This window comes from Lytechinus pictus, chromosome 9 (genome assembly GCF_037042905.1).
Source record: "Lytechinus pictus isolate F3 Inbred chromosome 9, Lp3.0, whole genome shotgun sequence".
Taxonomy (NCBI): Eukaryota; Metazoa; Echinodermata; class Echinoidea; order Temnopleuroida; family Toxopneustidae; genus Lytechinus; species Lytechinus pictus.
The window spans coordinates 22,290,745-22,305,500 of NC_087253.1; the positions used below are offsets into that span (position 1 = coordinate 22,290,745).

Here is a 14,756-nt window from a genome sequence, read left to right on the forward strand (position 1 = left end):
TCATACCTTTTCATGTACAAAAGCCTACATCGTCGTAGCCTATAATCCAGGCGGAGGCTGCAGTTTTTGTCTTTGCTGTTATGCTGAACGTAACGCAGCCACAATGCGTAGTCTTTGCCAGATCAGACGTATCTCTTGCGTTCAACATAACAGCAAAGACAATAACTGCAGCCTCCGCCTAGATTATAGGCTAGCATCGTCGAGAAAAATGTACATGACTTGGCGCAATGTTTATTATTATTATTACCCCGGCTTTAGCTCGAGCTGCCTTTCAGCGCTCAGTGCATTCAAGGAATTAATCCTGCCGGGTACCGATTCACCTCACCTGGGTTGAGTGTAGCACAATGCGGATAAATTTCTTGCTGAAGGAATTTATGCCATGGCTGGGATTCGAACTCACGACCCTCTGTTTCAAAGTGAGAAGACTAATCCACTGGGCCACAACGCTCCACATAGGGGCGAGCGACTTTACGACTTAACGAATTAACTACTTTCATTTAGGAATCAGAATATATACCATTTTATACCTCCCATTATAAGTTTCGCCTGTTTAACCCACCAAATGTGTCTAAATGGAGGGAAACGTGATTTGCTAACAACTACCTGCATAAATGTTTTTTTGATTTGGTTTTATTCATGATCTAAAATACAGAAATGTGAACAAAATATATATTTCATGGTAAAAACGATTATTTATAACAAAACTCCTAGACCCTTTCACTTTAAACAATGAATACAGCCCAAACAGAAAAGAATTTATGCATTCAACGTTAATAGTAACAATGTTCATGTATAATCTTCCCATTGTTGTCCAGTACCTATGACAACTAAAGATAATGTAATAATGATAAAGATGATGATGATGATAATAATAATAGTAATGATAGTAATGATAAAGAATAATAACGTAAAAAATATAATAAAGAATAATAATAATGAAGAATAATAACATTAATAATAATAAAGATTAGTAACAATAATTGATAAAAAATATTTATAATATTAATGATAATAAAGAATTTAATAAAGATAATATAACAAATATAATAACAATAATGATAATGATAATAAAGATTAATGAAAATATATAATGATAATAATAATAGTAAAGGATGAAGAGGCGCGATATATAGCTCAGTCGGTAGAGCAAGGGTTTTGGATTCCAATGACTTGGGTCCTATTCCCACTTGGTGAGCTAGTGCCCTTTTGTAAGGCATTTAAATACCATTACCAGGTCCCTTGGAAAGGACCTTAAGCCATCAGTCCTCTAGCTGGTGGCTTGATTTTAATACAAACATTCATGCTTTCTTAGCAATCAGGTAAAAAAAAATACCACCATTTACCATAATAAGAGCAAATGAGTCCACAGTGGTTTTGGGGAAGGGGCACAGTTTTCCTGGGACCCTCCCCCCCTAATCTCTCCACTGTTGACCAGTACCTATGCCAACTTAACCCTAACTAGGCCGGGTTTTTTTTGGCTGTTCTGTGGCCGGGGGGGGGGGGGGGTTGATTCAACCCCCCCCTGAGATCTCGGCCGCCGATCGCGCGGGCGCCGCAAAAAATTTGCAGACTGGTAGTGTGCGATGTAATCTACAAGGCTGTATGGTAAAATTTTCCAAAATAATGAGATTTTATTTTAATGAATTATGCTAATTTATGCATAAATCAATAAATCATACTTTTTGCTCTAATTCACTAAATAAAGCTCCTAGAATGCTAATTTTTTGGTAAAAATATTCTTTGTAGCATTCTTAACAATCACAATTGAAAAAAACTTTGGTTTGGAAATCAATTTCTTATGTATTTTATTGTTTTATGAAATTCTCATGTATTTCTTTGTTTTTCAACCTTTTGTTTTTCTTTGTTTTTTTCACCAGATTTATTGCACAACCTTTTGAAGCATAATTATGCTAAAATAAATTGATTTCAGCTGTTTAAAGTAAAAATAATCATATCTTTATGAATAAGATGAGAAAACTCAATTTGCATTGACTTTGTACACAAAATCACGTTTTGGAACAATTTTTGGTCTGACATGCACTTACAAAATGTTGCGTAATTTCGGAACCGCGTACCTGGTCATCGTAAATTTGGTCTCAAAAGATGCGCGAGACTTAACAGTATAAACTCAAAGAGAGGCACGGTCAAAAAATTTCGCGCAGCGGAATGGTCGCAGAAAATGTTGAGGGGGGGATGATTCAACCCCCGGCCTGTTTAGGGTTAAGAAAGATGGTGGTAATAATTATAATTGAAGATAATAATAATGATAATAATTGTCAGTCACATTGGGAAACTGTCCCCGCCTGTTGCCGAACGAAGTGCGATTTAATGATGTGACGGGTCAGTTTCATGAGTTTGATACACTCTTGGAGCTATCCCCACTGCGTGCCAAAAGCTAGAACTTACAGCGTGGCTACTGTATCACGAGTATATTTGTAAGCTAATGAACACTTTTTGCGAGAGTGATCACAAATTTCCTAGAAAGCTAGTGAACACTTTTTGCGAGAGTGATCACGAATTTCCTTGTTGACCATAGTAGATAGCGAGACAAATGAATACCCTCTAGCGATTATTTCAGTCCGCAATAATGAACCTATTTAGTATTATAGTTATACTGTTGGAACTGTCCCCACTGCGTGCAAATTAAACAAACTGTTTATCCTGTAGCGTTGGGACTGGGGGTGCTGCCTACTGTTGAAACTGTCCCCACTGTACTGCCTCGATCCCTAGATATGGTGGTAATACATGTATTACAACCCTACAGGTATCTAGAGATTGAGAACCCAATTGTGGAAACAGTGTGTTTCATTTGTGTGTTATCACTTTGCAAGCCAGATAGCTGCGCGAGTGTTGGGGATTGTGTTCTTGAGAAAGGAAGTGATTTTCATGTGTTCTGGTAGGTTTAAGTCTAATAATTCCCATTTTTGTCTCACCTGCATAGTAGAGTGAGATTATAGGTGCCACTTTTCTCACGGCGGAGGAGGAGGCGGCGGCGGCGGCATCAACACCAAAACTTAATCGAAGGTTAAGTTTCAACACCAAATCTCAATCGCAGGGTTAAGTTTTTGAATTACCATCATATCTCTGTAAAGTATTGGTCTCGTTCATGAAACTTGGCCATAAGAGTAATCAAGTATCACTGAACATCCTGCGAGTTTCAGGTCACATGAACAAAGTCAAAGGTCAATGAACTTTGGCCATATTTGGCATATTTGTTGAATTACAATCATAACTTTGAAAGTTTATGGATCTAATTCATAAAACTTGGACATTAGAGTAACAAGTATCACTGAACATCCTGTACCAGTTTCAGGTCATATGACCAAGGTCAAAGCTAAAAGAACTTTTGCCATGTTGGGGGTATTTGTTGAATAACCATCATAACTCTGAAAGTGTATGGATCTAGTTCACAAAACTTGGACATAAGAGTAATCAAGTATCACTAAACATCTCATGCAAGTTTCAGGTCAGATTGTCAAAGTCAAAGGTCATTTAAGGTCAATGAACTTTTTGGAGGTAATTATTAGATTGCTGTCATACAGTATCTCTCAAAGTTAAGTTTATAAAATGTGGCTATAGGGTTAATCAAGTACCACTGACAAGTCTTAGGTCGCCTGTTCAAGGTCAAATGTCATTTATTGTCAATGAACATAGTATTGTATCATTATATGAATGGCGTTTCTTGTGAATAATTATTTTACAGTAGTTTTCATAGTCAGCACTGCTGCTATATCGAATCATGTGATGCAGGTGAGACTGCCAGAGGCGCTCCACATGTTTGATTTGGGGACTAGCTCACACTAGTGATGCGCGAGTAATGAGTGATCACAATTATGCCGATTTGCAAGTTTACTGTTTTGCTTTTTTGAATGTGCCACTTTGTCTTTATGTGGTTGTGATTGTATTTGCTTACTTGAGAACTGAGCATGTTTATTTCATGTACTTTAAGGATTAATTCCTGAAAGATGGATAGCTCTCTGTTCGTGGCATGTATGTTGAGACAAATATTTCTTTCAAAGATATTACAATTGTAATTTTTTGGTGGCCCTAATTGATCAAACAATAATTTAGATTGCTATCATTGTTGGTAATATTGTTACACAGGTATCCCTTTTTCCCCTCTTACAGAAAACTGTGAAATAGTGGCAATTCCTTTCTCAGTTCAACCATCGGCTGATTATTTGGGCCATGGTGCAAGTATCGTTATAGCTTGTAACATGGGCTACTCTACCGGCATGGGCACAACAGAGCTCATGTGTGATAATGGGACCCTTTCTACACCTGTTCCTGTCTGTTATGGTAAGATCATATAATCTTGAATAAAGCTGCCAAATCAAAATAATTGATTTATTCAGAAAAATTAGATTTGCAAACTGGCTTTCTTGCATGTGCCATTTTGACTTAATGGGGTTGTGAAATTACTAACTGAATATTTTTTTACTTCACTTCACTTACTTCACTTCACTCACCCCAGGGGGCACTCAGTATATAATGCGTGTTGGGTTTGTGCCGCGGAGGGGACCCCCTTTTTTACACTCAAATTTCCATTCCAGGGCATAGCATTTTTATCTTATTGAGAAAAAGAACATAGAAAGCCGCTCCAAAGCATAGCATTTTCTTCTTATCGAGAAAAATATGAAAGAAATCCGTTCCAAAGCTTTCGCATATTTTTCGTTACGCCGTTCCGGCCACATTGATTCGCTACAATGAGCTAAATTGAGCTGCAATTTTGGGGAAAACCGGCCGCAGAGCGCTTTTCGATCATCGCTTCTGCGCGAGCGCACCCGGCGGACGACCGGGGCTATAGCTGCATGCATGTTATGCCCGTTCCATAGGGATGCATACGCACTCAAACACAGGCGACCTGTTCCAAGGACCCCCAAGGACCATTTGTAGCTCCAAAGCCCGTTCCGAGGACCCTCCTTTTTAATAAGTTCGCTCCAGAGTCCCCTTTTTTTTGTCTCGCCCGCGGCACATACCTACCACTTTTTTGGTCGAGTAACACCCCCGGGCTTTAACCCTATCTACGCCAGGGTATTTTTGGTGTTCATATGGCGGGGGGGGGGAGCTCCCAGGGTCCCCTAAAGATCTCGGCCGTTGGCCGGGCGATCGAATTGGCACGCAGGTTGTCAGGGACATAATCTACAAAATTGCGTAGTAATTTATTTCATGCAAAGTGCTATAAAGTGATTATAGTGATTAATAGTGATTAATTTATGCGTAATTAGTATGCAAAATCAGATTTTTCCCTAACTTCCTAAATAAAACTTCCAATGTTCTAATTTTTGGTATAGAAACTCTTTGTGGTGTTCTTAGCAAGTGTACATGAAAGAAATTGCGATATCAGATCAATTTCTTATGTATTATATTGTTTTTTGCATTTTTTTATGTATACATTTTTTCTTTGTTATTTGGATCTTTTGTTTTCATTGTTATTTCAACGAAATTTGTTGGGACTCTTCTGAGATCATAAACAGCATAAAATAAAAACATTTAGACCAGCAAAACTAAAAATAATCATACATTTATGATTTTTGGTTCAAAACACAATTTGCATTGACTTTGTACATGAAATCACGTTTCTGAGCAATTTTTGGTCTGACATGCACTTACATAATGTTGCGAAATTTCGGAACCGCATACCGGATGACGCAAGACTGGTCTCAAAAGCTGCTCAAGACTTGAAAGTAAAAAGTCAGTGAGCGGCGCGGTCAAAAAATTTTGCGCGGCAAAAATATTTTGCGAATCATTGAGGGGGGCCTCGAACGAAGTGCAATTTAATGTTGTGACGGGGCAGTATCATGAGTTTGATATACGTGTACTCTTAGAGCTATCCCCACTGCGTGCCAAAATACTACAGCGTGGCTTCTGTATCACGAGTATAGATATACTGTTGGAGCTGTCCCCAGTGCGTGCAAATTAAACAAACTGTTTATCCTGTAGCGTTTGGACTGTGCAGGGCCCTAGGAATATTTTTTTTTTTTACTGGGGGTGCTGATGTAAATTGTTAAAAGCAAAAAAAAAATGGTTTCAATACAAAATGGAGGTCAAATTGGTCCCGAAAAACCTGATATGCCCAAAAAAAAATCAAGGGTTTCACTACAAAATAATGATCATTCTGGCCACATTTTCAATTTTTACACATCTTGAAGTATACCTGGGGGTGCTGCCTATGGTAAACAATACACGCAGCACCCCCGCTTCTCAGGGCCGAGCTATACTGTTGAAACTGTCCCCACTGTACTGCCATGAATATCAAACTTTATTTCCCTTAGACTGGGGACTGTTCTTGATCCCTAGATATGGTGGTAATACATGTATTACAACCCTACAGGTATCTAGAGATTGAGAACCCAATTGTGGAAACAGTGTGTTTCATTTGTGTGTTATTACTTTGCAAGCCAGATAGCTGCGCGAGAGTTGGGGATTGTGTTCTTGAGAAAGGAAGTGATTTTCATGTGTTCTGGTAGGTTTAAGTCTAATAATTCCCATTTTTGTCTCACCTGCATAGTAGAGTGAGATTATAGGTGCCACTTTTCTCACGGCGGAGGAGGAGGCGGCGGCGGCGGCATCAACACCAAAACTTAATCGAAGGTTAAGTTTCAACACCAAATCTCAATCGCAGGGTTAAGTTTTTGAATTACCATCATATCTCTGTAAAGTATTGGTCTCGTTCATGAAACTTGGCCATAAGAGTAATCAAGTATCACTGAACATCCTGCGAGTTTCAGGTCACATGAACAAAGTCAAAGGTCAATGAACTTTGGCCATATTTGGCATATTTGTTGAATTACAATCATAACTTTGAAAGTTTATGGATCTAATTCATAAAACTTGGACATTAGAGTAACAAGTATCACTGAACATCCTGTACCAGTTTCAGGTCATATGACCAAGGTCAAAGCTAAAAGAACTTTTGCCATGTTGGGGGTATTTGTTGAATAACCATCATAACTCTGAAAGTGTATGGATCTAGTTCACAAAACTTGGACATAAGAGTAATCAAGTATCACTAAACATCTCATGCAAGTTTCAGGTCAGATTGTCAAAGTCAAAGGTCATTTAAGGTCAATGAACTTTTTGGAGGTAATTATTAGATTGCTGTCATACAGTATCTCTCAAAGTTAAGTTTATAAAATGTGGCTATAGGGTTAATCAAGTACCACTGACAAGTCTTAGGTCGCCTGTTCAAGGTCAAATGTCATTTATTGTCAATGAACATAGTATTGTATCATTATATGAATGGCGTTTCTTGTGAATAATTATTTTACAGTAGTTTTCATAGTCAGCACTGCTGCTATATCGAATCATGTGATGCAGGTGAGACTGCCAGAGGCGCTCCACATGTTTGATTTGGGGACTAGCTCACACTAGTGATGCGCGAGTAATGAGTGATCACAATTATGCCGATTTGCAAGTTTACTGTTTTGCTTTTTTGAATGTGCCACTTTGTCTTTATGTGGTTGTGATTGTATTTGCTTACTTGAGAACTGAGCATGTTTATTTCATGTACTTTAAGGATTAATTCCTGAAAGATGGATAGCTCTCTGTTCGTGGCATGTATGTTGAGACAAATATTTCTTTCAAAGATATTACAATTGTAATTTTTTGGTGGCCCTAATTGATCAAACAATAATTTAGATTGCTATCATTGTTGGTAATATTGTTACACAGGTATCCCTTTTTCCCCTCTTACAGAAAACTGTGAAATAGTGGCAATTCCTTTCTCAGTTCAACCATCGGCTGATTATTTGGGCCATGGTGCAAGTATCGTTATAGCTTGTAACATGGGCTACTCTACCGGCATGGGCACAACAGAGCTCATGTGTGATAATGGGACCCTTTCTACACCTGTTCCTGTCTGTTATGGTAAGATCATATAATCTTGAATAAAGCTGCCAAATCAAAATAATTGATTTATTCAGAAAAATTAGATTTGCAAACTGGCTTTCTTGCATGTGCCATTTTGACTTAATGGGGTTGTGAAATTACTAACTGAATATTTTTTTACTTCACTTCACTTACTTCACTTCACTCACCCCAGGGGGCACTCAGTATATAATGCGTGTTGGGTTTGTGCCGCGGAGGGGACCCCCTTTTTTACACTCAAATTTCCATTCCAGGGCATAGCATTTTTATCTTATTGAGAAAAAGAACATAGAAAGCCGCTCCAAAGCATAGCATTTTCTTCTTATCGAGAAAAATATGAAAGAAATCCGTTCCAAAGCTTTCGCATATTTTTCGTTACGCCGTTCCGGCCACATTGATTCGCTACAATGAGCTAAATTGAGCTGCAATTTTGGGGAAAACCGGCCGCAGAGCGCTTTTCGATCATCGCTTCTGCGCGAGCGCACCCGGCGGACGACCGGGGCTATAGCTGCATGCATGTTATGCCCGTTCCATAGGGATGCATACGCACTCAAACACAGGCGACCTGTTCCAAGGACCCCCAAGGACCATTTGTAGCTCCAAAGCCCGTTCCGAGGACCCTCCTTTTTAATAAGTTCGCTCCAGAGTCCCCTTTTTTTTGTCTCGCCCGCGGCACATACCTACCACTTTTTTGGTCGAGTAACACCCCCGGGCTTTAACCCTATCTACGCCAGGGTATTTTTGGTGTTCATATGGCGGGGGGGGGGAGCTCCCAGGGTCCCCTAAAGATCTCGGCCGTTGGCCGGGCGATCGAATTGGCACGCAGGTTGTCAGGGACATAATCTACAAAATTGCGTAGTAATTTATTTCATGCAAAGTGCTATAAAGTGATTATAGTGATTAATAGTGATTAATTTATGCGTAATTAGTATGCAAAATCAGATTTTTCCCTAACTTCCTAAATAAAACTTCCAATGTTCTAATTTTTGGTATAGAAACTCTTTGTGGTGTTCTTAGCAAGTGTACATGAAAGAAATTGCGATATCAGATCAATTTCTTATGTATTATATTGTTTTTTGCATTTTTTTATGTATACATTTTTTCTTTGTTATTTGGATCTTTTGTTTTCATTGTTATTTCAACGAAATTTGTTGGGACTCTTCTGAGATCATAAACAGCATAAAATAAAAACATTTAGACCAGCAAAACTAAAAATAATCATACATTTATGATTTTTGGTTCAAAACACAATTTGCATTGACTTTGTACATGAAATCACGTTTCTGAGCAATTTTTGGTCTGACATGCACTTACATAATGTTGCGAAATTTCGGAACCGCATACCGGATGACGCAAGACTGGTCTCAAAAGCTGCTCAAGACTTGAAAGTAAAAAGTCAGTGAGCGGCGCGGTCAAAAAATTTTGCGCGGCAAAAATATTTTGCGAATCATTGAGGGGGGCCTCGAACGAAGTGCAATTTAATGTTGTGACGGGGCAGTATCATGAGTTTGATATACGTGTACTCTTAGAGCTATCCCCACTGCGTGCCAAAATACTACAGCGTGGCTTCTGTATCACGAGTATAGATATACTGTTGGAGCTGTCCCCAGTGCGTGCAAATTAAACAAACTGTTTATCCTGTAGCGTTTGGACTGTGCAGGGCCCTAGGAATATTTTTTTTTTTTACTGGGGGTGCTGATGTAAATTGTTAAAAGCAAAAAAAAAATGGTTTCAATACAAAATGGAGGTCAAATTGGTCCCGAAAAACCTGATATGCCCAAAAAAAAATCAAGGGTTTCACTACAAAATAATGATCATTCTGGCCACATTTTCAATTTTTACACATCTTGAAGTATACCTGGGGGTGCTGCCTATGGTAAACAATACACGCAGCACCCCCGCTTCTCAGGGCCGAGCTATACTGTTGAAACTGTCCCCACTGTACTGCCATGAATATCAAACTTTATTTCCCTTAGACTGGGGACTGTTCTTGATCCCTAGATATGGTGGTAATACATGTATTACAACCCTACAGGTATCTAGAGATTGAGAACCCAATTGTGGAAACAGTGTGTTTCATTTGTGTGTTATTACTTTGCAAGCCAGATAGCTGCGCGAGAGTTGGGGATTGTGTTCTTGAGAAAGGAAGTGATTTTCATGTGTTCTGGTAGGTTTAAGTCTAATAATTCCCATTTTTGTCTCACCTGCATAGCAGAGTGAGATCATAGGTGCCGCTCTTCCGACGGCCGAGGCGGCGGCGGCGTCAACACCTAATCTTAATCGTAGGTTTAGTTTTTTAAATGACAGCATAACTTAGAAAGTATATAGACCTTATAATATCTTCAGGACGGTAATAATAGAATCATACCAGATAAGTGCAGTCAGGATCACGTTTATTTACAATCAATCTCCGTGTCGGTGTCTACATTTTCCGACATGTATCTCAAAGTCGCGCCACCAGCTGGCGCTGTTTAACTTATGATGACAGGCATCATAATATCATTACATCCCCCTTTTCATGCAAGAACAATAACATTAATCAAAACATCTGTAGTTTAAACCAAATAATTCAGCATGCATTTTAGAGTCCATGTAATTTTCTTTATGATAAAAGTTCCAGTTCAATTTAAAATATTCTTGCTTGTTTAGAGTTTCCTTCCAGTACAGTGTTGTTTTGCGATTTGGGGTAATTGTCTCGAAGTTTTCTTTGACCGGTGTTGGTTCCTGATAGCGTTGCTAATTTTCATCAAAGTACATTAAAACACAAATATAAAACAAATAAAGAATACAAGTAACAGGGTGGACTGTCTGTTACTGTATTAACTGCACTATATGATTATTCTGCCTCAGTGTTAGCACAGTTTTCCTAGAGGAAGTTGTCTTGAAGAACATTCAATAAACCTAATTTAATTAACACAAAACATGTCAACTAAACTATCCTGTCTGTACGAAGGGGATTTTTCTGCCCCTATAAACACGTACAGCTATAGATCTAACCTAACAGGGCGTCTTCGCTTTCTTTGCGGGTAGCGATGTTCACGTTGAGTATTATCTTCGCTAGATGATCTCTGAGATGTCGCTATGTTAGAGTTGTCAGAGGTGTCCACTTCCTCCAGGTCATCATAGTACCGACCTTGTTGGCATCCAGGTCTCTTCTGGAGATGGCGTCTATTTCATCGATAATGCACTCCTCCTTCTCCTTCAATGATGTATGAGCGGGGTGATTCATCTTTTTTTATGACAACAGCTGGTCGCCATACTTTGCCGTCTTGGTATGTCACCATATCACCAGGTTCGAGCACAGAAGGGTCTTTTGTGCCCTTGTCATAGAACCGCTTTTGACGTCTTTGCAGCTCTTTCTTTCTGTCCATGATGTCCTCTCGGCTTACAGGGCTGGGCTGCAAGAGTCTCCCTGATGTAGGAATAGTTGTCTTCGTCCTTCTGCCTATCAGCATCTGTGCAGGCGAGGGAAGGCCGTCTCCTGGCGTGTTTCTGTATGCCAGAAGAGCAGGATGAACATCTTGACCATCATCTGCTGACTTCTTTAAGAGATTTTTAGCTAGCTGCACAGCTTTTTCTGATTTCCCATTACTCTGTGGATATCTGGGAGAGGATGTCTTGTGTGTCACTCCATATTCGACACAGAATTGGTGGAATTCTGCACTGGCATATTGGGGTCCATTGTCTGTAATCACTTCATCTGGGACACCATGCCGTGCAAACTGCTGTTTACATATAGCTATGACTGCTCTGCTGGAGGTACTTGTCAGCTTGTTGATTTCAAAGTAGTTTGAGTAATAGTCTACCAAGATCAGGTAAGTAGACCATCAAACTCAAACAGATCACTTCCAATGTTTTGCCATGGTCTCCCAGGTAAGTCATGACCATGCATAGGCTCCTTTTGGTTGCTGGCTATATGTCTGCTGCAAATGTCACATCTTTCAAGCAGCTCTGCTATATCAGCGTTCATGCCTGGCCAGAACAGCACATCTCTGGCCAATCTCTTGGTCTTTTCCACTCCATGGTGGCTCTGGTGGAGTTTCTCCAGCATCAGTTTTCTCATTGAGCTAGGAATGATCACCTTCTGTAGTTTTAAGAGTAGGCCACCTTCTGTAGTGATCTTATCCCTGTACTGCCAGTACTGTCTAATTTCTTTGTCTGCATCCTGTTTCATCTCAGGCCAGCCTTCCTTAACACTCTCCATCAGCTTCCTGAGCACAGGATCAGCTTGTGTTTGTTTCTTTTACTCATCTCGTCTAGCTGCAGACATTGGTAGATTATCCACCATGCAGACTGCTATGTCCTGGCTTTCCTCATCGACTTCACTCTTTGGGATAAAGTCTCTGCTCATTGCATCTGCGATGTACATCTCTTTCCCTCTTTTGTAGGTTAGCTTGCAATCATACTTTTGTAGCTTCAAAAGCATCCTTTGATGACGCGGTGGGGTGTCCGCTAGAGGCTTTTTCATGATGGTCTCCAAGGGTTTGTGATCAGACTCTATCTCAAACTTCCTCATGAAAACATACTGATGGGACTTTTCTACCCCGTAGACTACTGCTGCCAATTCCTTCTCGATTTGGGCATACCTTTTTTCACAGTCCGTGAAGGCTTTTGAGGCATATGCGACTGGCTTTTGGTTAACTATTTTACATTTTTTTCTTTTTCATTTTTATTTTCGATTGATTTTATCTTTTTTTTTGGGGGGGGGGACTTTTAATTTCTGCACCCCATGATTGATGAAGTCCTGGGCCCACCTCTGGTACACTTTTTTTTTACTAAAAACCAGTTGAATAATGAACCAAAAATTTTAAGGGGGCTTGATATGGCGTATCTGGTAAAATTAATTTCAAAAAATTTGTGAGCGAGCAAAAACTTCGACATTTTTTTTGGGGGGCAAGCCCCCCCCCCCCCATCTGTATGCCAGAGCTAACAACAATTTTAGAAGGAGCAAAGATATTTATTGGTAAGCTCCTATAAGAGCACTCACTGGTCACTCTTACAATTGCATTATTCCTAACCTATATCTGTTATTGCTACTCCAGTCGGCGGGTGAGGGGGGGGGGGGGGTTGACCAAATTAGACACCATGCTTGCACATTCGTAAGAGCATGTAATAATTTTTTCAAAGGCAATACAATATCTTAGTCAGAAAAATGTTGACCTATCAACCCTGGATGAGTGAAAAGGGTATTTTACCGATCATAAAAATATATGTGAAATTGGGGGAAATTATGCCAAAATGTCCAAGGTACATGTACTCTTAGATTGAAAGATAATTGCTAATTATGGTCCATTTTGAAATTATCAGCCTGGTGTCCACCTTGCAGGGGCTGCGGAACCGGGGGTGGGGGGAGTGTTACACCCACAAATGTAATAATCGCCCACAAATTTAATAACGCCCACAAATGTAATAACACTTTACCCACAAATGTAATAATTTCACCCACAAATGTAATAATGCACTTTACCCACAAATGTAATAATTTTTGATCGCCCACAAATGTATTAATGACTTTACCCACAAATGTAATAAATTTGAAGGGATTTTTAGCGAATCCGTTCTAAACTAAAATCCTATAGTAATACGTTCATATAGCACAAATGTCCAAAGTCTTTTTTCCAGACCCGGTTGTTTCAAAAATTATAATATAAGTCCAAAGTCTTTTTTCCAGACCTGGTTATTTTAAAAATTATAATTTACATTGTAAGTCCAAACTAAGATACAATAATGATATTCCAGCGGAATAAGAATGAGAATCGAGCTTAGTCTTTACTCCAGACCCAGTTAATTAAAACTGCTGGAATGAATGTCTTTGTTGTTGTTTTAACTTATACGGTGCGTATTGTGAATATACATGTATGCGCTAGAGTAAATTGAGAATCATGCATAGACTTTTCTCCAGACCTGGTAACTAAAAACTAAAACCCTATAGTAATGCGTTCATATAGCACAAAAGTGCAAAAAAAAAATTCAGACCCGGTTAATTCAACGTCTTTTCTCCAGACCCGGTTACTTAAAACTAAAAATTAAAACCCTTTGCCCACAAATGTAATAATTTCACCCACAAATGTGACAATGCACTTTACCCACAAATATAATAATTTTTGATCGCCCACAAATGTAATAATGACATTACCCACAAATGTTATAAATTTAAAGGAATCTGTTCTAAACTAAAACCCTATAGTAATGTGTTCATATAGCGCAAAGTCACAGTCTTTTTTCTCCAGACCCGGTTGTATAAAACATTTAAACAATCTTCTAAATTAAAATCCCAAAATTAATTCTTCTAAATGTTGAATAACATAGAAGTTTAGGGTAGTCTTTCCTCCAGATCCAAATATTTCAAATAGCAAATAAAAAAAAATAAATAAAAAAAACAAAGACCCCACGATCTTATTAATGTTGAACAAAATGTAAATTTAGTCTTTCCTCCAGACCCAGTTATAAAAAAATCATTCAAAAACAAAACAACAACAACCAAAAACAGACCCCGCAATCTTTTCAACATTGAATAGCATCGAAATATGGTGTAGTCTTTGTTTCAGCCCCGGTTATTTCAAATAGAAAATTATAAAGAACAATATTAACAAAGACCCGCAATCTAATTGATGTTGAATAACGTTGTTGTTTTAGCTTATACGGCGGGTATCATTCAGTAGTGAATATTTGCGCCAGACTTGAAAATATAGCGTAGTCTTTCTTCAAGACCCAGTTATTTTAAAATAACAAATCATAAAAAGGATATATAGTAATAATAAAACAAAGCCCCCACAATCTTATCAACATTGAATAGCATGGAAATATGGTGTAGTCTTTGCTTCAGACCCAGTTATTTCAAAATAGGAAATTATAAGGAACAATAAAAACAAACAAACAATATTAAC

The 14,756-nt window shown here is 38.7% G+C and overlaps 1 protein-coding gene across 1 annotated transcript; it reads right to left on the reverse strand.

The window, feature by feature from the left end:
* Positions 1-11,042: 11,042 nt before the first annotated feature.
* LOC135155442 (uncharacterized protein K02A2.6-like) lies at positions 11,043-12,073 on the reverse strand. The gene is made up of 2 exons (XM_064104406.1): positions 11,806-12,073; positions 11,043-11,671 (listed from the first exon to the last, which is right to left on the reverse strand). The coding sequence occupies exons 1-2, from the start codon at positions 12,071-12,073 to the stop codon at positions 11,043-11,045; spliced, it is 897 nt and encodes a 298-aa protein (XP_063960476.1).
* Between the last annotated feature and the right edge of the window lie 2,683 nt (positions 12,074-14,756).

What these genes read in the sequence shown, in the direction of transcription:
- LOC135155442 (XM_064104406.1), bottom strand. Translation starts at nt 12,073, where the DNA reads ATGGAGAGTGTTAAGGAAGGCTGGCCTGAGATGAAACAGGATGCAGAC. An exon ending in AGCAGAGCTGCTTGAAAGAT is followed by an intron (nt 11,672 to 11,805) that starts GTGACATTTGCA and finishes TGATCTTGGTAG; the next exon opens with ACTATTACTCAAACTACTTT.